At 42.3% G+C, this 25,260-nt stretch overlaps 3 protein-coding genes across 12 annotated transcripts in view; 1 reads left to right on the forward strand and 2 right to left on the reverse strand.

Moving 5' to 3' along the window:
* Positions 1-12,951, forward strand: part of ACOT12 (acyl-CoA thioesterase 12) — a 32,614-nt gene extending 19,663 nt beyond the window's left edge. For 4 of the 9 annotated variants that reach the window (XM_030470275.1, XM_030470277.1, XM_030470279.1 and 1 more), the window contains 6 exons: positions 1,740-1,795; positions 2,191-2,251; positions 3,717-3,800; positions 8,678-8,811; positions 10,240-10,368; positions 11,309-12,230. In XM_030470275.1, coding sequence (XP_030326135.1) covers positions 1,740-1,795; positions 2,191-2,251; positions 3,717-3,800; positions 8,678-8,811; positions 10,240-10,368; positions 11,309-11,645 — 801 coding nt within the window. In that variant the 3' untranslated portion in view covers positions 11,646-12,230. Of the gene's footprint in view, positions 1-1,739; positions 1,796-2,190; positions 2,252-3,716; positions 3,801-3,894; positions 7,037-8,677; positions 9,136-10,239; positions 10,369-11,308; positions 12,231-12,260 lie in introns of those variants that run through there. The other 5 variants (XM_030470276.1, XM_030470278.1, XR_003989189.1 and 2 more) reach the window with 4 other exon arrangements.
* ATP6AP1L (ATPase H+ transporting accessory protein 1 like) overlaps positions 1-25,260 on the reverse strand; it is a 756,678-nt gene that overhangs the window by 387,160 nt on the left and 344,258 nt on the right. The window lies entirely within an intron of this gene.
* On the reverse strand, positions 16,125-23,573 carry ZCCHC9 (zinc finger CCHC-type containing 9). Its single transcript, XM_030470297.1, has 5 exons — positions 23,028-23,573; positions 21,754-21,904; positions 21,410-21,502; positions 20,285-20,353; positions 16,125-17,548 (listed from the first exon to the last, which is right to left on the reverse strand). Exons 1-5 carry the CDS (start codon positions 23,355-23,357, stop codon positions 17,433-17,435), a joined length of 759 nt encoding a protein of 252 aa, XP_030326157.1. The 5' UTR covers positions 23,358-23,573; the 3' UTR covers positions 16,125-17,432.

The following is a 25,260-nucleotide window of genomic DNA, read 5'->3' on the forward strand; positions in this document are numbered from 1 at the left end:
CTATTCTATGATTCTGTGGTTCTATGATTATGTGGTCCAACCTAGAACACTGCATGTCACACAGCCAGGCACTGTGTGACATGCATTTCAGTTACTGGGGAAATTGAGGACTAAACAGGGCACTAAAATTAATCTTCTTGCAGAAGAAAAAATCTCTAAATGAAATGTTTGTCTTTGAGCGATTTTTCATTGTTAACTTCAGTCATCCAAAACTGAGAGGTGTAGCGGAGGATAGTGATCATTATAAATTCTGTAGTTAGTTAATGGACAGGGAAGAAGAATCTGGTTTTTGCAGGTTTTTGCACCTGTCTATACCTATCTTGTGCAACCTCCACCGACTGTAGATGAAACTCCTAAGTGTTCAGTGAATAAAAGTTATTTTTATAAACCCTTAATGAAGGTAAGAAATAGAATTAATAAGCAGATCTGTAGGAATCAAATCCCATGACACGGGTGGGCTTTCCAGTTCCTTTGACATGGAGATCTCAGCATGTGTTTCCCTGAAAGTGATTCATGAAGCAGTCAGAGAAGTTTGAATACTATTGTTGGAATTATTCGCTGTGATGTCACCTGTCATTAACCTTACTGCTCCAGTTACAGAATTTTTAGAGAGCCAGCATAGACAGAAATGATTATTCAGCATCAAGGAACTTAAATTTTATGGAATGGCAACTGGACAGATAAATTAAGGTGTCCTATGTACTAGCTGAGTCAGTAAGGTTCGTTACTGCCCATTACATGGTGTTCAAAGAGGAAGAACTGACTCTTCCTCTTAAAAAAACAAACAAACACACAAACAAACAAAAGAAGCCATAGTAGTTTAGCTTCTGTCAGAAAAATAGTGCTTCCCTAAAGACCTGCCTAGAAGGGGCATCCACAAACATCACAATGAGAACACGCACACCCATTTGTTTAGAGTAAAGCAAACAAAACTTGGAAAATTAGTATGTGCTCAAGGTAGTTTAAACTTTCAGTGGTCTTTTGACTGGAAGTGACAGCTGGTATGGCAGAGCTCTACGAAACAGGCAAGAGATGTTTTCAGAATACATTATGTAGTTTAAAGAAGGCTGAGATGCACTAATCTGGAGAGTCCTCTTATTCCAGAAGCTACCTGTCAGCTCTTAAAAGGTGAGGAAAAGAGCTTTTCTGAAGTGACCTGTCCTTCAAGATAACAAGTCCTATTGACTTTGAATGCAGTTTGGTGTGATGTATGTTCTTAGGTCGCTTCTGTGCTTCAAAAAAACATCCACTGGGGCAGAATAATAATGAGGGAAGACCTGCCACCTGAATAGGCAGGTGTTTGCACAGTGCTGCTTGTGTCCCAGATCCATATATGCTAAAATAGGAGTTCTTCCTGCTTCCTTTATGCTTTGAACATCAGATGCACATGAATTGGATTAATTGTTTAGTTGGTGGATGGCACATTCAGAAAGAGGAGAATATGTATGGTGTACTGCCTAGCTGCCACTGGTTTAGAACCAAAAAGTGCTAGGAGTGTGCTACTGTGATACAACTGTTTTATTGGATTGTTAGTGCAAATTTAAGGGAATACTGTCAAGTCAGGAGTAAACCACTTGCTCAGGCCAATCTGGGTAAAGGCCAATATACAGAGTACATTATTTATTTGTAATGCATCTCTGGCATTTGTCCATCTGTAAGAAATAATTTTTAGTTGTCTTTTTTTAGACTGTGTCCTAAAATAATCAGATGTGTTACTGTCTGGTTTACTTTTTGTAAAGGATGGTATGAGGCGGTACCGTGGAGCTATTGCCCGAAGGAGAATTCGACTAACCAGGTATATAGTTGGGTTACAAGGAGAATTTGATTTTGAAAAGTTTATTTTTTAATGTATCCTCTAAAAAAGTGATCATTTGTTTAATAGTGAAAGTCTCCTCAAACATAACTATTATGGTGCTTAACTTTCTGAACAATTTTGCCCAAGTTGCGTTGAAATTATTAGAGGTTACTTGTCTCAAAAATACTTTGTTCTATAGTTTATTTTGTTTCCCTGTCTTTCTTGGGAAGAAAAAGGAGTTATTGCAAACCTGTCTTGCAATTGAAAATTGTTAAAATACCTGCAAAAGATTTAGAAGACACTTCAGCCTGTAGAAGTGATTGTTTCTAGCATATATAGAAAGAAAGTGTAAAGAACTATTCATGCTATCATTTTTCTTTTGAATTTTGTTTTAGAAAATGCATACTATCTGCTAAAGTAGACGAACCTTCTGATCTCTGGGAGCAAAGCAACCAGGTAATCTGTAGATCGTGTCCTATTGTCTAGTTGCATAAAATGGTGTATTTGTACACTTTTTGGGTGTGTAGAACGGTTGTACCTACCAGTTTCCAAAGTGGACTGTCCATACTTAAGTGTTAAGATAGTCATAGAAGAATGGATCAATGTGTAATAAAATTAACTTCCCCTCCCCTGAAAAAAAAAAGAGTAGATCCTTCACTATTGATTTAAGACTAAATTTCATACATATAATTAAAAATGGCTTTAAGACAGACTCTTAGCAAGTGATCCTTTAAGCAACCGAGCTGTAAGGTTTCCTACAGATTTATGTCCCAGTGTTCCCAGCTTTTAAAAAGCTGAATTCTCCTGAGGAGGAATTAGTTTCTTGAGGGTTTTTGTGTTTTTTCTTTTTTTTCTTTTTTTTGCTTTATCCAGCCACTGACTTTCTCAATTGCTGTGCAGAGAACATTTAGTAAATGCTAAAAGGTGGGGCAGAGACATGCCAACAGACAGATGAGCAGTGAAACAGTGTAAACATGCAATCGGTAGTGATGAACCTGAAACCTGAATTTAGGTGGATGTACAGACACCCTAAATGTTTTTTTCAGTGTCAGATTTTTATGGTTAAATTGTCATTGCGTTTAAGATCTCAGTGGCTCCCAGCAATTTTACCCAGTCTTCTTCCATTACGTGAAAAAATAAATAATAGAGAATTATAATGCAGGAAGTTATTTGCTGTTAACAGTGGCATCTGCGTTGTTTGAAGCAGCATTTCTTTTCTGTAAAACAATAAATAGAAATACGGACACGATAAAAATAGCTTACTTAAGATTTTTTAATATTCAATTAAAACCTGTCATTAAAGACTCTAAGGCTGTATTCTCTTTATACAGTGGTTAAATGAGAACTCCATCTACTGTAATCAAGCATAAATAGTGGATATATTTGCACTTTTTCTGCTCTTAGCATGCTGTGTAAAGCAATTGCCAAGATAGACCACAGCTAGATCACAATGAAGAGGTTAATTTTCTAGTAGTTTTTAATTCCTGAGGAGGAAGATGGACAAAACCATTAATTTAGTGGTCTGAGAGGTTTACCTGTATTATCTCTCTGGGGGTCACAGTTTTTCTGCACTGCTTTATAATTGGAGAAGCCAAAAGTAGTATTTTGTTGTTGTTTAATTAGGGTTATTTTGCCAACAGCAATGTGAGGATATAATCTAGCTATTGAAAGTATTTAATTCAGAAACTACTGGACTGTGTTTTCTAGAAGGAACACTTACGGGACAATATACATTTGTTTGCCATTGAAGGGTAATGATAGAAAAAGAACACCTAATTTGTGCAGTGTTCAGTGAACTGTAACTTTGTCCCTTCATTTTCAGATGTATCTTACTTTGTCCCTGCCTAGGACAGGGGGTTGGAACTAGATGATCCTAAGGTCGTTTCCAACTCTAACTATTCTATGATTCTATAATTTACAGGCATATATAAGTTACAGCAATATAGCTGCACTGACACACCTAGCAGCAAAACCAGGATGGGAAATAACCAGTACACTGGATGATGTAAGTGCGTAATTGTGGATAGCTACATAGCTGTGTTACATTTCACTGTAAGAGATGGGTGCAGAAAAGCAACATTTTACATTTGTTTTGACAGTGTTCAGTACTGTGTCCAGGGCTGAAAACCAAAACTCCCAGAGCTTACCCAAAATGTTGCAAAGCAATCTCTGCTTGTCCGGAACACTGCACAAACTGGAAGTACCATGGAGTTACTTCTAAGATGGTCTGAATGGCTGGTGAACACAAGGACTTGGATCCCAGAAGGGCAGAATTGCCAGCAACTGATCAGTTGTGGTTGTTGAGCAACGGACAAGGAGAATGTAAAAATGCAAACAAACTCGTATCTCATTTTTGTGAGGCGTTTTATTTTCCCCAACTGACATGCTTGGTTTTGCAATTTGGTTTTGCCAAATGGTTTGATTCCACTGAAACACCGAAGTTGGACGTCTTTGATGAGGCAGTGCTGTTGATGATCTGTGGTGCTTCTCATGTCACTATGATAACTAAAATATGTGTGGCACCCTGTAATATACTGTCTTGACCAGCTTTCCAGCATGGGAGATACTCCAAAGTAGCAGACATTATCTGGTAGTAGTTCCAAGTGGACACTCCCAATGGGCAGGTGGCAGGAATTTATATACCATATTTTTCAGCCCCTGTTTTCTCAATAGAATCACAGGATCCCAGACTGGTTTGGGCTGGAAGGGACCTTAAAGCTCATCCAGTTCCAACCCCCAGCCATGGGCAGGGACACCTTCCACTAGACCAGGTTGCTCCAAGCCCCGTCCAACCTGGCCTTGAGCACTGCCAGGGATGGAGCAGCCGCAGCTTCTCTGGACAACCTGTGCCAGGGCTTCACCACCCTCACAGGGAAGAACTTCTGCCTAAGAGCTCATCTCAATCTCCCCTCTGTCAGGTTAAAACCATTCCCCCTTGTCTTGTCCACTTGACTTTTCCTGTGCACATTTTTGCTTCCAGATATCTTTACTTCTGTCCTTTTTCTGTTAAAAAATTACAAAAGCCTAAAAGCAAAGCACCTCCCTGTTCATTGGTCAGTGTTGTAAACTCAAAATCAGTCAGGAATCTTGTGTGAGCCAGTTTTAAGATAGGAAGATGTTGTTAAGAAAACCAGTAGCAAGATAATTTAGCTGGGAAAATTCTTTTAACTTAATTGAAGTGCATGTTTCCCAAACTATTGAGGGATACCTGTTAAGGTTTGGCTTCTGAAATATGGTTAGTGACTGGCAGATTAAGATCATGTAGACTCAGAGGTGTTAGGGGACAAGAAAAAACTGTTAATATCTTTAAGTCTGTCTTCCTGCATGTCACAGGTTATGAAACTTCTCTTACTGATTATTGCATCTAGTCAGTAAGCTACTTGAGTAAGACAATACATATAATTCATAAGGAATTCCAGTGATGGCAAATACACCAGTTCTGTGTGTAGGTTGTTCCAGTGGTTAATAACTTTCAGTAAACACTGTTGTGCCAAATATATGACAGACAGCACTCATCCTCAAAAAAGCAAGCTTGAACAATCAGAATGAAAATTGAGCGTTATTTTCAAGTTTCTGCTAAGACTGTGTTATTATCCGTGTGAAACTTCCTTTCTGCATCCACTGGTAGTGCCATAATCTCAGTTTCTTTCCTTCTTAACAGCAAATGCTTGAAACCTGTAATAAAAATAGCATTAAATGTTGTGAAGAAATGACTTCACACAAAAAAACCCAAGCCCCATGCACATTCTAGATGACATTTTAAAACAGCATTATGTTATTTCTCTCAGCAAGCCACTAGGTACCTTCCAGTATTGCTGAAGTGTGGAGCTCTCTCCCCTTTTTTGGATATCATAAAATAGTCTTGACAGTAAGATCTGCTTCTAAGCCACTTGGGACTCATGTGGTGGAAAATCTTGAGTAGCTTTTTCTAGCTGTTCTTTCATCTAATTGAAGTATCTTAAATCCAGCAAAATCTCAGGCAGGATGTAGGATGATGTCATGATTCAACCCGTTTTAGATGGTTAAGGTAGAAATCACACTGATGCTGTCAATGGGTAAAGACTAACCATCTATTCCCATTGTTCTGGACATTTCTGCATAATCTGGCATTGTCAGTCCTTAGATATTCCTTTAAGAAGTGTCAGGGATCCAGGGCAGCACACTGCTTTTTTTTTTTATCCCCGGGATATATGCTGACTGCATATACACAGGATATATACGGTATAGATGCAGCTCCAAGGAAGAGTTTGTGCCAGCTCCGCTTAATGAAACTTACTGTCTTGGCTAGTGTTAGTTTGGTGCACTTGTCACCATTTCACGCTCACTTTTGTCACTTTTGCAAACATAAGCACAAGGGGATATCCCTTAAGAAACTATACCTAGCTCAGAATCTTTCCTTAAACACTGCAGGCCAGCACACACACATCCTACCAGTCTTACGTTCTCTGCACTCATGCAGCAGGTCTTGATCTTCATCCTTGGTGTATACAGTGGTGTAGACACAGAAAACTACTTAGCCTTCTCTGAAAGACATGCATAGCAGCATCTCCAGGCAAACAGACCTCTTCAGTGTCCATTAAATGGTTTCTTGGGGAGGGGCTGAGAGAACAAAGAGTAGGAATCTGGTAGTAGTAGTGGTCAGTGCTCTGCCTGAAGGCAGTCGCACTATAGGAAAGGAGACTGTCAAGGACATTAGGCTGAACTGTGTTTGAGATGAAATAGTCTAGTAGGTAGGTTTTACAAAGTAGCATGTGCTTCTCTGTATGCTGAGGATTTTTTCCCTGGAACTAGAAGGACCCCAATTTGATTGACAACTTTTGAAGGTAGAAAGTGGCACTTCGACATAGAGCCACAAGGCTTGCAGGCATATAGTAGTAATCTAGCCTTACCAGTGTTCACCTAGCAGGGAGATGTTTTAACAGCTGCACATCCTGTTTTCTTTAGGAGAAGACTCCTAAAACATGATTTTCTTTCTATGCCTTAGAGCAATATTGATTCATGCATCCTGTAGCTGGTTACTAAAGCTCTTAGGCTCTCTGCTATGCGCCAGACTTTATTTCAGCAAGATGCTTGCTGCGTTATGCTGGTTTTTTTTCCCTATGCCAAGACATGAAAATATGAAAACACACAAAATCTTTGCTGTTGCACAAATGTGCCATTAACCAAAAGATATATAGCAAAAAAAAAAAAAAAAAGAGATCATGAAACTTACTAATTTTGTATCACTTAGAAATGAAAATCTGTTGAACTTCCTAGGATTTGGGAAACAATTTAGCACAACAGATCATCAGAACATCAGATTTTAATCCACTAATTCTGAGCAGTCTCTTCTGCTCAACTTCTTCCATTATATAGGGCTTATGGAACATACCAAGCCCTTCTTTTGCAATGATTGTGTGTGCATTGTTATGTACAGGTTATTCGTTTTGAATTGTCTGTGTTAGGATTTAGGCCTATGACTAGCAATAGACCCAAAATAATCAAGACAAGACACTGCAAGTATGGGACAAGAGAGGCAAAACTATGTTTTGAAGTAGTTTTTCAATATATCCTTAACTCTCAGTGCTCTTTATCACAGTAAAAAATAGGGAAGGGGCGGGGGGGAATGGGGATGGAAGTATTTTGGAGAGAGAATTGTTGAGTCATTTTAGGGGAAGAGGGCATAGGCCAATGTGTAGCTAATTTGCATGTAAAAGGGAGCTGAAGTAGTTGAACTCTCCCAATTACTAATTAAAGACAAGCTACTGAACTGCATAGGTTGGACAGGTGGATCAAGGAGGTCATCCATCTATCATCTAAAATTATTCAAAATTATCCCTTTTAAGCTTGGAAAGTGCTTTTGTAAAAATCTGTTCCTGGCTGGATGTTTCTAGATAAGCCCTCAAAGTGGCAATGCACAGGATTGCTGGATGTGTTCCAAAATTTAGATGGCAGGGAGGGCAGTTGCTTGTTTTTTCTTATTTCGATTAATTCTCATACATACTGCAGGGGTGTTCGTCTCATCTAGTATGGCCTCACTCCAGATTGCTCCTGCTCACCTGTGCTACATCCAGTGGATTCTACATCCAGTGGATTCTAGTCTTTAGTTTCAAATTTCTGGAAAGCTTTAAGTGACCAACACTTCTAGATACCTTACATAAATTGAATGGGATTCATTCCTAATAAATTCCATGTTACCTTTCCTTGCTCTCCCATATTTATGCTGTATTTCTGTAACTCAACTTGGCTCAAGGGCCAGGTTAAGAAAATGGTAGAATTCTGGACTGATACTGACCTGCCCTGGTATAAAAAGTCCAATCTCCTGTCACCAATCAGTGATGCCAGATTCACAAAAAGACCTGCATGAGGTCCTCAGCTTGCCCCGTTAGCTTTTGGAGTTAGTGAACTGAACCCCCTATGAGGAGACTTCCTGTAGCAAAGATGAGGAGAGGCTTTTACCTTCCATTCCTAAGTGGATCTACTGTTGTATGTGAAAGTGATGACATCTTTGTGGTCCTGACAGAAAAAAAAATCACACTGAAATAATTTGATTTTTTAAAGTCACCTGCTGCATAAAGGGTAATTAGAGACTATACATGTATGCATAGTGTGAAAAAGAGGTCATACTGGCCTCTAGTTCATTCACTTCCACTTGCAAGCTAATGCAGCTGTCCCTAACCAGATGTAATTATAATTCTGATGTCACTGTGCTATCAGTGTATTTGATTTTACATTGTGCTGTATTTTAATGTAAAACTGTATGTCTGCATTTCATCTGCCACATATAGTTTCATAAGGTACTCCTGAGAAAATCTAAGTAAGTCCTAAATGTGTGACATTTACAAGTGTTACAGCATTTATAGTAATCATTCTTTGGTTTTAATATGTTGTACACTTTTTCAGATAAAAATATGGACTCACGAGGAGGGTGATATGTTGTCACTCAAAGTTGAAATGCAAGTGAAGATACCATCACATCTAGCTTTCTCTCTTTTGTCTGACTTCACATTACGCTTACAATGGGACAAACATTTCTTGTAAGAACTTGCCTTTCTTTAAGACTGTTCTAATCCACTGACAGCTAACCTTTTCTGACACAAATGTTTTTTGAGATGTTGAGACTTTTCTACCTAATTAAGAAGAAATAGCTGTAAGAAGTCGACATTAAAGATTAATTAGTCAGAGTATGGATGGGGGGGTGGATGTTAACCTTAGAAATAAAATTTGATTTCTTCTTACTCAGATTTTAAAATACAGTTGCCCTGGACTGTCAAAAGAAAGAGCTGCAGCAGAGGTTATCCTTTTCGAAAATGAACACAATTCCATGCCTAGATGCGTGTATGTTAAAAGGTTTAATTTTAGTAAGTTGCCTATAATTTGAGGAGGATATATTGTGCATGCTCTCTGTAAGAAGTAAGGCAAAGCTGTGGGCTCCTTCACGTTAATGTTTGGGACACTAATGCTCAGCTTCATACAGTCAAAGTGAGAAGTCAGGAAATGTAGTTCTTCAAAATGCATATTTCAAGAAAAGTAACATCATGTAAAGATATCTGAATTGAAACGAGTTTTAGAATTGCTGTAAAGAGTGTTTGAGGTTTTTTATTTACCTTATATGGTGTAGAATAATAACTAGAGACAATCGAATTGGTAATACTAATCAGATTTAATGAGTATTGTCTTAAAAGAAAAGGTTTTTTCTGTTAGTCATTCTGCCCTGAAAGATTTTTATCAGAGGGTGATAGTGAAAGCATGGGTATATTTGAAAATTTACAGTCTCTGCTGCATTTATAGCTTATAACGAAATACAATGAAATACTAAGTCGACTATCCATATCTACAGCCAAAAATTTCAGCTTTCTTATGACTACCATGAAGCCTGATTGGCTGATGAAAATGGAGTACTGGTTTAGCCAGTGGTTACTGCAGAGGCAGTAGGAGCTGAAATGAAATAAATTAATTACTCCAGTGCATAGGAAAACTCTGACTTTTCTTTGAAGTGAAAACTCAGAGATAGTGATCAGTACTTCCAAAGCCAGTAAAAGAGTGGTCCTATCTGAACCGAGTAGGACACAACTTTGAATAAAACTTTACAACTGTCTCTCCTGTGGTGTGTCAGATGGGTGATACTTGGTTATTCAGCAAGTGTGTTACGGCTTGCAAGCTAATGTCATTCCAAACAGCGTGCAGAAGGTACGCTTTTAAGACATTACTCCAGCACCTTGCAGCACTTTTTAACAATTCTGTGGGACAGAGAAGTGGTGTCAAATGAATGAGGTGGTGTGGAAAACCTCAATTTTCCACTCTGTGTTCCTTCCTCTTCTTTGCTGCCTGAACATGAAAATTGTAGCCTTATTGTTAGGAAGGAATATATGTATGTACTGTGTTTTTCATAGGAGATGTTATTGCATACATCAGGGTCTGCAGGGGTGTGTGTGTGTGTGTGTCTGTGTTAAATGTATTTGCAGAACTTGCAAGGTCCTGCAGGCTGTGAATGAAGATGAGAAAATATATTATGTTACTTCTCCACCCATGACTGGCCATAAACCCAGAGACTTTGTGATTCTTGTGTCTAAAAGGAAGACCTGTGAGCCAAGGTGAGTATGCAATTTCAAGTTTAACTGTGAGCACTTTGGAGCCTCAGTTTTGATTACTGTCGACCTTTACCTGGGCCTGTTGTTGGGTAGCAAAGATATTTTATTTTTTTAAGAAATCAGGTTATTAGCTGAGTTTGCAAAACCAGATTTGTTTTGCAACATGAAGGTGCAGTGAAGTAAATTCAGAGCATCAAAAATTTGTACTGTAGTCCAGTATTGCTTTTTTGATAGTGGCTCTTCTATCATGAGGGAAAATAGGCCAGCATTCCAAACAGGCAGTTTGGAAAAAGGTGTCCCCCAAAAGGGCCTGTCAGTGTGCTGAAACACAAAACTGGGAGTTTGTCTGTCTGTTGTAAGTGGCTTCTTTGTAATCCCATTTAATGTCATTCTGGAGATTTTCCTTCTGAGAGAAGTGACTGGCCCTTCATGAAACCTCACTGTGACACAGTTATTGTATCTGTAAATTTTGCTGCTGAATTTGGTTTAAAAAGCCCCTTGATCGGTTTAAGATATATTGATTTTTTTTTTTTCCATTAGATTTCCTTTTGTTCCTTTATAATGAAACATGGATAAATGGGACCATCTGGTGTAACTTATTATTCTTTAGTCTCAATTTCTTATATTCAGTAATTCTTCGTTTTAACAGCATATTGCTTATAAAATTCAGTATTGTGAACTGTGCTTGCTTTTTCACCCCATACATCTGGAAACTGAATCCTGTCTACCTTTGCTGGGGCCACACTGTAAAGCCCTTTAATAAGGGTTGCTCCGAGGCCCAAGTTCTGTAAATGTGGGTTGTGGAGAGCAGGATAAATTAAAAAATAGAGGTGCTTGTTTGCCTTCGTATGAAAATGACATCTTTGATGTAACTGTGCATACTCTGTACTCGTTTACGTGTATCTTGTTGAAGAAGTGTTTGATTCTTCCCCTTGCCCTGCAGTGAACCTTACATAGTAGCTGTGAAGTCAGTTACCATCACATCTGTGCCTCCTTCTTCAGAATACTGCAGAAGTGAAATCCTCTGTGCTGGATTCCAGATCTACAGTCACAGCGATAACTCCTGTACAGTGAGTAGTTCTGCAGACCTCAGCTGTGTCTCCTTTCCTGCAGTGTTACATGTGCATATAGTCATGTTTTTGCTAACAGTCTGGAGCAGTATCAGCAACACAACAAAAAAAAAGAGTCGATTTCCCCAGAGTTCAGTCTGGTTATTAAGACATTCTTTATTCCATGAAGTGGAATCTGTCTTGCCCAGCTTTCACCAGTCTGAATGTTAGGAATGAAATCTAAACTAGAGATGGCCAGGCACCTCCAGTCAGTCAACTGTTCAACCCTAAAATATACTTCTAGAAGGTGTGCATTAAACTGGTCTCTAGTGCTCTCCATCTCTTTTCTGGCTGCAGAGGAAGATCAATGAACCAGTTCAGATTAAATGCTTAACTTCAACTTTGGCATGTCAGAAATTATGCGATCCGAGTCCCATCTCTAGACCAGTGTTCTTTTCCATGGGAAAGTTATAACTTCCATTTAAGAAAATACATTTCTGAAAACATTCAGAAACTCTCAGTGGCCAGGATTCTTTTTTCAAGCCACAGCTTTGTTCATAAAGCTGTGTATCTGTTTAACAGGTTACACAGAATGTTTCTTGCTGCACTGCTGGGTGCATTTACCTACAGATGCTTGAGGACCTGTCACTAGTGAGGACACTGAGATCACTAAACTACTGTAAAAAAGGCATGCTCTTTTTGCTAATTACTGCCTTCAGTTTCAGAAGCACTCTGTGTTTCTATTCACATCCATAAAAACTTTGATACTCAGCTAGCCTCTGAAAAAAAATGTCCAACTATTGCAATCCATACGCTTTTTAGTTTCATTTATTTTTGTTTAAACAGGTATGTTATTTCAATCAAGTGACATCAGGTGTTATGCCTTACTTCGCTGCAAATCTTACTGGCTCATCTGAATCCATTGAAGACACTGCTTTGGAATGTATAAAGTTCTTGGAGGTGAACAACAGCAAGTTGAAATTGAAAACAGATTTCTGAAGAGACCTCTGAAGATGATCAGACAGTGCTGGTTTAAATTCCTGCATGTGTGTCAATAATTTTTCTACAGAGTAGTTACTTTAGATCATGTAGCCAATACTGGGCTAGATGAGGGTATCTAGTACAAGCATTTTCTACCAAATTAAGGTTAGGCTAGACTCTAAATTAAATTTTTAACTTTAAAAAGAGTAAACGAACAGATTTTGTCTTGATTGCGTTAATGAATTTTATGTAAATTGAGGTAGAACTTGGCTCACTAGAACTGTAGCTCATGAGATTATTTCACTATTTTAATGTTACATTGAACAGAATGGCATGCACTGAAGTTTTAAATCAGTGAATACCACCCTGTATAATTTGCAGAGAAGTGGTGCTGCTTAATAGGTTATCCAGTGCTCTGGTTATCCAGGTTCTTGCACTCCCATTACCTATAAATTGATTACACCCCATGTTAAGTAAGTTAGTGTTTGCTAACTTCATCTGTTTAATACTTGTATTTTATCTATCTGTTGACTTCCAATAAAATACTGTTTCTGAGGTTAGAAATCCAAATCTTATTACGGTGCCCCTGGAACAGGTTCAGACTTTGTTCCAGAAAGGCAGCTTTGCTGTTATGTTGGGGGCTGTTGACCTCCAGCTGGCAAGCTGAGCAAGGCTCTTCTGAGAGCACTGAATAAATGCAGAACAGTGAAACTCTTGGGTCCACTTCCTCACAGATGAAAAAGGAGAGTGGTTTCAGAGATTTTTGTTGTGGTGCGTCTACTTTGTTTTGGCTCTGACTTCTGCTCGGAAGAGCCTTGTTCAGAAAAACAAGTATGGTCATCAGCAGTTGGATCACAACATGAATGCAGGCGTGTTAAGGGAATCAAAGCCTGTGAGCTGTAGCAGTGCCATTTCATTTTACTGTAGTCTCGTAATAGCTAGAGCAAGAGTTCTAGGGGTCTGGTCCAGTTCCTACTTAAACACATCTTCATTTTAACCTACAGCCAAAACAAAGCTTTCAGCAGTGATTTATAGGTTACATTCTGTGTACGGCATGTCTGTTGAGAGCAGCAGCAGAGACAGCAGTGGGAAGCCTGGAAGCTCTCTGGGTACATCAGCACCAGGAGTCACCTGGCCTCTCAACCAGACTAGTTTAGCTTGGGCACAACCTTGAACCAAAGCACTAGTGAAATCAGTGCCGTATTCTGCATCTAACAAACAAAGGCTGGCCACCGTATGCTGCGCAACATAAGGTTACCTCTGCTTTAGTAATGAAGTAGAGAAGATCCTGGTCTTCAGCTCTGGAGCAGAGACTATAGATCCAGAACCTGGTTTTGGATCGCTTTTATCACGTGGATAAGGTGCAATACTGCCTCAGTCTAGGGAGCAGTCTCAGGGCAGCCCTCTCCAGGCCCTGCTTGCCGCCTCCTGGCTCAGCAGGTAACAGAAGGGTCCGGGCCTTAGACTCTGTTAACCAGGAGCTTAGCCCTCCCAGCCCTGTCTGCACTTGCTGTGTGCAGATGATGGCAGACACAAGCTCTTGAATTGGCAGAGAAGTCTCTGTGGGGGGAGTTTTTAGTGAATAGAGACACCTAATGTTCAGCTCTGAATGCATGCACATCAGGAGAGAAAGAGCCCAAATGCTAGTAACTGCACCAAGCTTTTCCTATCATGTTCGGGTAGCTCTCTGTGGAGCACAGTGTGTGACGTGACTTTAGCAACACTTACACACTGAACTCGGCTGTGGGGCTAATGCAAGGGCTAGTTGGAGAAGGTTATTTGTCTCACCATGAGGAGGCAGTGTGTGCTTCAGCCCAGAACCTCGCTGTGTGCTGGGCTGCGCCCCCAGAGCGTGAGCAGCAGGTTGAGGGAGGGGATTCTCCTCCTCTGCTGCACTCTGGGGAGACCCCCCCTGCAGTCCTGGTCCAGCTCTGGGGCAACAACACAAGAGGGATGTGGAGCTCTTGGAGTGAGTCCAGAGGAGGCCACGGAGGTGCTGTGAGGGCTGGAGCAGCTCTGCTCTGGAGACAGGCTGAGAGAGCTGGAGAAGAGAAGGCTCCTTAAGGGGACACCTTAGAGCAGCTCCAGTGCCTAAAGGGGCTACAAGAAACCTGGAGAGAGGCTTTGGACAAGGGCCTGTAGGGAGACAGGACAAGGGGGAATGGCTTTACCCTGACAGAGAGGAGACTGAGATGAGCTCTTAGGCAGAAGTTCTTCCCTGTGAGGGTGGTGAGGTTGCCCAGAGAAGCTGTGGCTGCCCCATCCCTGGCAGTGCTCAAGGCCAGGTTCGACGGGGCTTGGAGCAACCTGGTCTAGTGGAAGGTGTCCCTGCTCATGGCAGGGGGTTGGAACTGGGTGAGCTTTAAGGTCCCTTCCAGCCCAAACCAGTCTGTGATTCTGATTTTTGAAATATTAGCGTTCTGCCAATCTCACTCCTACATGACAAGTTCCTCCCTCTGCACCCACACCAAGACCTGGGCCCCTGGAGAGTGAAGCACTGTAAAGCTGGGCCACGTTCTGGACACAGCCACCACACATGGTTGGGGGTGTAGGGAAAGACCAAGGATTGTAGTTTCTCAAAGTCTGTGCAACTTCTAAGATAAAGAGATTGGGGTTTCTGGCACACAAACTTCACTTAAGCACTCATTATTTGCCTAGCTTTTAACTTTTTTTGTGGGTATGATGTGACTTTACATGCAGCACCTTTCACAGTTGCTTTTCAAATAGCTTTCTTCAACTACACATACCTTTGTGAAATAATCTCAAAACAGAATAGTGGGTGTATTTAACAAGTGGTTTTGTCCAACAGCGATTAAAGATTGACAACCCGTGCAGCTGTTATTGTGGTAAAATCATTTCAGTGCCTCATTTTCCACAGCAGTCAGTGATGCAGAGGACAAGAGGGAGGTGTACTTGCTTCCAGCCCTGCGCAAGCTGAAAACAGCTGCTGCCTTTATACTGAAATTCTCACAGCAGCTGTACCCTGTGATTTTACCCTGTGAAGTCTGAAGAAGTCCATTATTTCTTCTCTAAGAGCACTAGTCAGGTGTAGGACCCTAACAAGTGGTTCTATAGTGCAAGACAGATCAAAGCAACAGGTATCAAACTCCAGGCTGTGACAGTGATCAGCTGTGGGAAGGGAACAGTAAATTTTCTCTCCCTCCCACTGACATGTCGTAGACCACAGAACTCAGCAGTCTGTCGAGGGGATACTGCTCACATTGCCTCAGCACAACCAGGTGACCAGGTCCTACTTAAGCCACAGACATGCTGTAGAGGAGGCTGTGCCCCCAAGCCACAGCTTGCACATCACAGTCTGCACCAGCCCCTCCTCTGGGAACTGTTGGTACTGCTATGGAAGTCAGGGTGCTTGGCTCCAAGTTCTATGCATAAAGGAACATGTTTCAGTACCAACGCGTTTTTAAGGACAGGAAATGATCTAAAAAGATGCCTTTTTAACAATATAAAAAAAGGGAAACACTTTTTAGGTTGGAATAAACATCTGTTGCCAAACTGTCCATATTAAAGTGATACTGCTTTGAGCTTTAAGTCAATAGTTCTGTAAAACTTTGTAATTAATCCTTGATTTCATCCACATCCACTCTTCTTCCCCATTTAAATGTGTGCTGTGATTAATACATACTGAGCATACTTGCCCTACTGTAGTCAACTTAATGTGCCTTTGCATCCAGAGCAGAACAGGGAAACCTACAATAAGAGCTCCAACTATTGTGTTCTTTAGCAATGTTTTATTAAAAATAATTAGCATGTACAAATATAAAATATACCCGCACATTAAATTTCCATACGTGGGGTTTTTCTTGCTGTAAGAAGAGCACGTTCTAAATCTATAGTTTCAGTGGCTGGTCCTGAGCATGTTAAAACCCAGTCCTGATCTCCAGTTTCCTATCTGGTGTTCCCAGTAACACCAAGACAATCAGGCACAGGTGAAAGCCTACCACCACTGGCTGGGCTGTACTACAATATTTGAGAGCTGTTGCAAGAATGCCAGTTTGGGTTTGGTTTTAAAACTTAAAAAAAAAACCAACAAACCAACCAAAAACCTGTCAGTTTTTCTAAGGCTTTCAGGCTGCAGTCTCCATTTAAAAAGATATCTACCATTAAGCAGGCACTTGTAACACAAAACAGTTTACTCCCAACTTATCAAGACAGAAACACTGACGACTTCTGAGCACTTTCCTTGGAAAGCAGGTAAAGAAAATAAAAGGTAAAGAAAATAAAAGGTAAAGAAACTGAGCAAGCTGCTCACTTGCTCTCCAACTCCTTCCAGGTGTATTTCACCACAGGTATCAGAGGAAGGTCATGCTTCTGTTTCTACTAATTGAACAAACACTCAATCCAACATGTGCGTGCCATGAGGTTAATGCATGTACATATTTTACCTGACCTACCATGAGCAGCAAGAATTTTACACCCAAGCTCAACAGGCTGTGGGGTTTACCTGGTACCTTCACCACAGAACTGTTCAGGCTGGCACACAGAGAAGAATCATCAATTCTCTCTAAAAGGCGGTGGTGAAACCAAAAAGGCTCTTTAGAAAATACCCATAACCCCTCAGAGAAATAGAGAAATACTCTTGGTAAGATCAGTATGATTGTGTTCATCTCTGGTAAAGTAAAACAGCCCTCTTAAGGCACAATGATGACCACTGAAATCCAGTGGTCATAAGCCCCTGTGATGGAATACACATGACCTGTTTGGTTACTGCAGCCAGATCCCTGTCCCAAGAAGCAGCCAATTTCCCTCTTCAGAGAGCTGGCAGTGAGGACTGCAAATCAGAGGGAATGCTGTATTTTGGCAGAGATATATGAAAGCAAAATACCCACTTGCTGTATTTCTGTGGTTCACAACTTTGCAGTTAGCTGGGTGAGTCTGGGAGGCAAATGGAAAAATGAGGGGGGGACAAAAAAACCCAACGTAATTTTGCAACAGCAGTGTGCTTGAATCAGAAACCCACTGTGTGTAGTCCTTACTCTGAAGTGAAGCAATGCAAAGTGGTTTACAGCCAAAAGGCTTTCAGAAAGTCACAACTTTGGGTACTTTCACTTTTGTTTTCTGCAGCTTTGGTGCTTCTGTGATTTCTTCGTAATCTGCACTCATTCCAGTGGCCCATCGCCCAACTGTAACCTGGTCTGCAAAGAGAGGCAGGAGATTATGGAAAGGCTCAGCGTTACCATTATGTGAAACTTAAGCATTTGAAGATTCGGCCTGCAACAGCCTGTCATTAATTCATTGAAGATCTGTCCATTCAGTTCTAGCTCTGAAGCCAACTCTCCTTACACAACTTAGTCAGATATTATTTTTTTAAGCTGGGTCTTGTAAGCTCCCTTTCTTCCCCCACACAAATTGTCAAGGTTCACAAAATCATTACTACCATTGCATGTTTACCATTAATATCATTTTTTTCTATTTTTTTCTATTTTTCTGTCCAAAGCAGCATTCAAAAAACATACAGACGGTACGTTAGCTCTCACGTAAGTCCAAATAACTCTTACGATGATGATTTCAGAATATGTTAAGTGTGGCTGGATATAAAAGAAAGACCTCCTTTATTATTAAGTGCTCAAGGCCAGGTTGGACAGGGCTTGAAACTTGGTCTAGTGGAAAGTGCCCCTGCAAGGGAAGGTCCCTTCCAAACCTAACAATCCCATGATTCCATGATTTACAGATGAAAAACACAAGTCTGAGAAAGCACAACAGAGCAAAATTTACATTTCTCAACTCACATCCCTGCATATAATTAACATCATCCTGCTGTTTAAATGCTATTTAGACCACTTCATACTCCTTCGCTAGAAAAAACACTGTTAACCAATTCATACTTCTTTCCTCAATGATAACTTAATTTTGATTGGATTGGAACAAATCAAATTATACCAAGAATATAGAATCACAGACTGGTTTGGGTTGGAAGGAACCCAAAGCTCATCCAGGTCCAACTCCCTGCCACGGGCAGGGACACCTTCCACTAGACCAGGTTGCTCCAAGCCCCGTCCAACCTGGCCTTGAGCACCGCCAGGGATGGGGCAGCCACAGCTTCTCTGGGCACCCTGTGCCAGGGCCTCACCATCCTCACAGGGAAGAACTTCTGCCTAAGAGCTCATCTCAGTCTCCCCTCTGGCAGGTTAAAGCCATTCCCCCTTGTCCTGTCTCCCTACAGGCCCTTGTTAAAAGCCCCTCTCCAGGTTTCTTGTAGCCCCTTTAGGCACTGGAGCTGCTCTAAGGTGTCTCCTTAAGGAGCCTTCTCTTCTCCAGGCTGAAGCAGCCCAGCTCTCTCAGCCTGTCTCCAGAGCAGAGCTGCTCCAGCCCTCACAGCATCTCCGTGGCCTCCTCTGGACTCGCTCCAAGAGCTCCACATCCCTCTTGTGCTGTTGCCCCAGAGCTGGATCAGCGCTGCAGGGGGGTTCTCCCCAGAGCGCAGCAGAGGGGGAGAATCCCCTCCCTCGACCTGCTGCTCACGCTCTGGGAATGCAGCCCAGCACACAGGGGGGTTCTGGGCTGAAGCACACAATGAAGCCGGGTCATGGGGAGCTTCTTGTCACCAAAAACCCCAAGTTCTTCTCCCCAGGGCTTCTCCATCAAGTCTGCCCCAGTCTGTGTTTGTGCTTGGGACTGCCCTTGGGACCCATGTGCAGGACACTGCACTTGGCTGAGATGAAATTCATGACATTCGCACTGGCCTACCACTCGAGCCTACCTCTCCAGCCTGTTCAAGTCCAGGGACAGGTCCACCCAAAGAAACCACAAGCTGTAGTGGCTAAACCTGACAGCTACCAGCTATCTTCCTGTAGTCTAAAAGTACTTTGCATAATGCAAACTGATTTCAAAGAATATTTATTACAACTCTTAACAATGTTGTTGCAGTTTCAACTAATTCAACTATTTTTAACTAGTTTTGAAACATCAGGGTAAAGACTAAGATGTCCCTTGGGAAATTAAACAGCAGTTGTCAGTCTTCATTACGGACATAAAGCTTCTCAAAAAAAAGTAGGCAAAAAATGTGGATCAGATACAAAAAAAAAAAAAAAAAGGCTGACGCATAGGCCTCTATTGCCTACATAAATATCTTACATAAATTCCACAAAAGTAGCATATTATTAACTCAAGGTTCTATAAGCCATGCAAACACAGTATAAAAATGCACAAATGGGTCAGCACTTCAGTAACAGAATCATTCTTCAAACCCTTGTTTGATGCTTTTGCCTTCCTTAACAGTTTTTTTTGGTATACAATGTATTTTTTCCACCCACAGGCAGAATCATGGAATCACAGAATGGTTTCGGTTGGAAAGGAACTTAAGATCACCTAGTTCCAACCCCCCTGCCATGGGCAGGGACGCCTCACACTAGACATATCACCCAAGGCTCTGTCCAACCTGGTGAATCCAGCTGGACAGATCTCCTACCTCCTCCTTCTCTCCTGTCTTGAGTGACTTGAACACTTGCCTGCACACACAGCTTCTACAGGCTGCCAATCCCAACACCCAGCAACTGACACTACATTAAATCCCACCACTTCACACAGAAATCATCAGAAGCAGCAGCCAGTTTTGTTCTACAGCTGCTAAGTTATGAATAGCAGTAAAAATACTGGCTAACAAGTACACATTAGCCCATATTATCTTCAGGAACCTACAAGCTGGCTGTTTTTATCACAGAAAGTTCAAGTTATGCATTGCAACTTAACACTTAATGCCTTCACACACCCCTCAATAGAAGCACTCATCCCAAAGGAAGATCACCTCTGCTCTTTCTTTGCAAGTTCTCCTCTCAAACCCATTTCTTCCTGACTGAAGGCAGGCAAAGCAGTAAATAAAGGTACTCAGCTGTGCACTCAGACTCTGTTCTGTACATTCCCCTGCATCTCACCTCCATTCTGTTTTACTGGACAGTCTTTTCGGAAGTGCTCCACAGAGCCACAAAGTTTGCAGCCACCACCTGTTAAGAGAGAAAGCTGTTACTCATCTGGGAATAAAAACCTAATAACAGACAACAAAAAAACCCAAACACAAAACATGCCTCCTACATTGTTTTGCTCTTGTATGTGTATTGTAAAAATCTACTTATCTGTAGTCACAACCTGTAAAGAAGATATGGCAATATCCTTATGGACAGGTCTGCACTCCTTTGCAACATAACATCATGGAGCAGATAAACAGCCAGCTGTGGAAGCGTGCAAACACAGCTTCCTCTGTCTGTGTCTCTGACAGAGAGAGCTGTCTGCAATCAAACTGCACTGTAAAGCACTACATACTACAAATTCCAGTCATCACATACTGACTATTTCTGATTTGTTGGAAGTTTTCATTTTGAGTTCTGCTGAAATACTCCAAATGCTGAGATATTAAATAGAAAATCTATAAAGTCTACAAACATGGATTTTATATTTCATAACTATAAACCAAACATTGAAAGTAAAGTGATTGTACTGTAAGATCACTCTTTTGAGTTTGCCAGGCCTCAAGTTTGTACTGGGAGACAGAATGCTTTGTTTTAGTGCCAACAAAGAAACGAGGCAGAGCAGAATCTGAGTGAAATCCAAACTTAGATCACATTTCTCATTAAAGTCACTTACACTGAAGATGTCCTCTCCCTAGTTAGAGCTGTTGTTTTGAGCGAACACCTCCCAGAGTCTTAAACTATAGTATGACAGTATGTTTTTAACACATTCTTTGGTATATGTACGTTTAAACACACATTGACTACACACATACAGCCTTTATGATTTTGTTTCTTTGTGTGCCTCTTGATATTGCAAGCACAAGCAAGTTCTCATACTTAAAAGAGTATGAGAACTTAAGCTTACAATTAAAACAGAAATCCCTAGATTATCAATATTAACACTGAATTCCCCAGAACCAATCTGCTTTTACCAAGAGTAAAGATAGGCAGATATTCCTTTCAGTCAGATCCTCATTCACTGCAATGTTACCTTGTTCCACATCAGCTAAATATGAAAAATGTGTTTTGGTTTTAGTAAATCAGTACACTCACCTTCAGCATACAGTCCTTTGGGATTATCTGGACACGACCTTGACAGATGCCCCATCTCACCACAGATGAAACATTTTGCATATGGAAATGGCCCTGCAAAATCCCATACAGTTTATGATCCACATTAAAAACTTTGTAAAGTCCAGACACTACAACGACAATGTTTTACTATACTACAAACATTATACTCTTACACTGATAGGTTCATTTTTATACTAACCTCTCTCCTGAGAACAGTAAAGTTACTAAAACATGAAGATTGTATGTCAGTAGTTGAAAAAAAAAAAACCAACAAAAAAAAAGACCAAAGCATCTCAAAAACTCCACAAATTTCTGAGACCTACCAATTGCTGGATCTATTTTTGCTTTGCATTTGCTGATGTCGTGCTCTGTGGATCCACATCGGTAACAGATTCCTGTACCCATATCTTGACTTTCAAGTACCGCAGGACAATCAGCAACACCATGGCCAGGTTCTCTACAGTGGAAACATACCTTTTGAAATAAAAATTAAGTTGTATGCATTTCCACAGACAGTTCACACAGCAAAACACAGCACTTAAGAGGTGACACTGCTAAAGAATTCACTCCTATTATGTGATTATCACTGAGTAAACTTGTACTAGACCACTATTTCTCTTGGCTGAAACTTTGAGGGTAGTATCAGATACTCACCTCTAGTGTTGAGATTTGAGGTTGCTCTATCATAAAAAGACAAGATCCTGTGCATGGCATCCAAAGACCTGAAAATCCCAGTCTAACAAGGTGTTCCAGCTTTTTAGAAGGCAAACATACCAAGGGATTTTTTTCCTTAGGGAAAAATAGCTAGACTAAAATATTGTACCCTGTCACAAAGTAACTGTCAGTGGTCTATGTCATTAGAACACACTATTACAGGTGTGTTCTACACTTTTCCTTTTACCAACAACACGCCGTACAGGGTATTCACTCATTGACAACTGAGTGCCTTGAATAAACAATGACACCTGATTTTGACTCTAGTTCCCCAGGCTCTTTAAGTACTGCTGCAGCAAGTGCTTAGCGAAATATAAGCTATGTTGCACCAGTGCTATTATTTACTCACAAAAAACTTAAGATATCTCAGACTAGTAGTAACTCTCTTTACTACGCTCCCAGATTACATTCAGCGCAAGTTTATGCTGAATGCCTAAGTTTGTTGTGAGATAACTGGTTTTAGACAGTCTTACTAGTCTGCTGGAGATCGCACTCCAATGCTCAAGCAGAAGACACTGCAGGAAGAGGCCCCCAAACAATAGAAAGATTGTACCAATGAGTTACACATGGAAATGCCCTGAATTAGTTTCACCCAGGAGACAAGAGGGGCTGAGAATTCATCGCAGCCTAAGTATGACCAGTATGAACGGGAGGAGCCAGGATAAAGGCTAGGAGTCAAGCTGAAACTCATCCTCTTTAACTTGGAATGTCACTTAGCACACGCTGTGCTTCTAGCAGGTAAACCATTCAGCCTCCTCACCAAACCACCCCTGGCAGCGCCAACAGAGGATCTGGAACCTGCGTTTTCCACAGAGATCTTTTCCCAAGTTCTTAACAAGCTGCCACGGAGAGACAAACACCCGCGGCTGCAGAGAGAACTCACCATGGCATTTTTCTTCATTTCTTGCCTCTTCAGCCTCCGCCCCTCCCGCCGCTTGTCCTTCTTCAAGGCTATGGCTACCTCCTTCTCCAGCTCAGCGCAGTCGGCTCCGGCCGCCTCGCCACCCCGCGAGCTCTGCTGCAGGTACGCCGCAAACCCGTTAACGTCTTCGTTCTGGTAGTCCTTTTTCTTCTTGTTCTTCTTCTTCCTCTTCTCTTGCTCCTTCCGCAGGAGGAGAGAGCCCGGGCGGCCCTGCCCCGCCATCTCCTCCCAGGGGGTCGCATCCAGCGCCTTGTCGCCGGGAGCGCCGCTTCGGCGGGCCCATCTCGTCATGGCGGGGCGGCTCCTGAACACACGGGCGCCGCTGAACCGGGGAGGCCCGCACCGCTTGGCCCGCGGGGAGCACGGCGCAGCCCCGCTCCCTCAACGAGGCGGCTCTCCAAGGGACACCCCGCGCACAGCCGCCTCCCCGGCCGGTGGCGCCTGCGCGCCCTCTCTCCCGCGGAAGCGCGGGCAGGCGGCAGGGCCGGGGCCGCCCGCCCCGAGGAGCCGCCACTTACCGCGCCCGCCTCGGCCGCGTACCCGCGCCCACCGCACCGAGCCCCGGAGGTGGGCCTGCGGGGCCTGGCATGACGTCACTTCCGCGGGGTGCCGCTCTGGCTTCGCGCTCTGCCGCCGTCTTGCGGCTCGGAGGTGTGAGGGGCGCGGGGAGCAGCCCGGCGGCAGCAGCGGGTTGTTGGTCTGACACCGAATTAAAAACGAATTTCCTTGTGTATAGAGACATCCCTGACATGCGACAGGGATTCGCAAGGTGAGGAAGGCATTCAACAATTGTCTTCCTTCAAATGGATGTAGGCCTTCCTCCTGTTGGTGGGGCCTAACAAATAGGTAAACGGCTGCAAAAGAAAACAGCTCAAGGAGCCTCTCAGGGTCATAAATTAGCCCAAAAAAGAACATGTAGTTAGTTGGAAACACTAAACGCATTCCAGTGTCCTTAACTAATGAGTTTCCATAGAAGGGTAAACCGAGTGGGGGTATTTTTCCAGGCAACCCCCAGAGACCACTCCTCAAGCTCACAGTGCCTGCGCCACAGCCTTATCTGCCCAAATTATCATATGTGTAAGTAACGGGAGTTGGGACGGCATTTCATAGAATTGTAACGAATGTGTATGTAATGAAGATACATGAGCTGTGAACTGCCTTTTTGATGTGTGTGACAAGCGGATCAATCCCCCATGCACCCAGTACTGTAATAAAAGTCCACTTTCTAACCTGTCATTCTGGTTTATTGTGGTGCCAAGTGACGATGTCCCACCTAACAGCAGTGTTCCCATCGTGTTCCCACCTGCTAGTTAACAGAGTAACTCGCTCACGGCTGTTTTCAGTATGGTCTCATTGAAATGGATGTGCCCATAGGGCAGCTGTGCATCTGCAGTTTGTGAAGGTGCCTCGAAAAGGCCAGCCCTCTTCCAGAGCAGTTTAACTTCTTTATTTACAATGGTAAAAGGACTGTGGGACATGGCCCTTTGCAGGTACCTGTGCCTGACCAGGAGGATGGTGAGGGGTGGCACGAGGTGGTGTCTCTAGTGCAGGTGCCTTTCCACTAGAGTGGGGTGAGATGATGGACACAACAGCTGGTGCCGGCTGGGTCCAGGTTTCCTGGTGTGTAGGGGAGCACCGTGACGGGCACCAGTCGCAGTGCAGAGTGCCACAGAGGTGCTGGTAAAGGAGGAATGCCGGGGCAGTGCCACTGGTGGACCTGCTCAGCGTCTTGGAGTGCTCGTGTGGGACAGCCCTGAGCTGCGCCGACTGTCCTGGATGCAGCTGCACTCTCACGGTTGTGACACTACCACACTTACCAGTTCTATCATTTATACCAGACACTGCAGAGGAGGAGCTGTGTTGGTGTAGTTACACGCCTTCAAATGATCATATTGTTCAGTAAAGTCTGTCTAGATGGGATTTATCTTCCACCAAGAGCAATGCTGGGGCACCACTGTGGTCCCTACCTCCATTACATAGCAGTGAAGCTGATTCAAACCTCCACCTGAAAAATTTCTCAAGAACATAGCTTTTGGAAACACAATTTATGACACATTTTGCTCTTCCCAAGCCACTCCCTTAAGGTTCACATAATAAATCCCCAGGACTATATTGTTAGAGTCCCCTGCTTAGCAATGAAATAAATGTTTATAAATCCAGTAAGACTTCCCCCCCCCCCCCCCCCCCCCCCCGA

This window comes from Strigops habroptila, chromosome Z (genome assembly GCF_004027225.2).
Source record: "Strigops habroptila isolate Jane chromosome Z, bStrHab1.2.pri, whole genome shotgun sequence".
NCBI lineage: Eukaryota > Metazoa > Chordata > Aves > Psittaciformes > Psittacidae > Strigops > Strigops habroptila.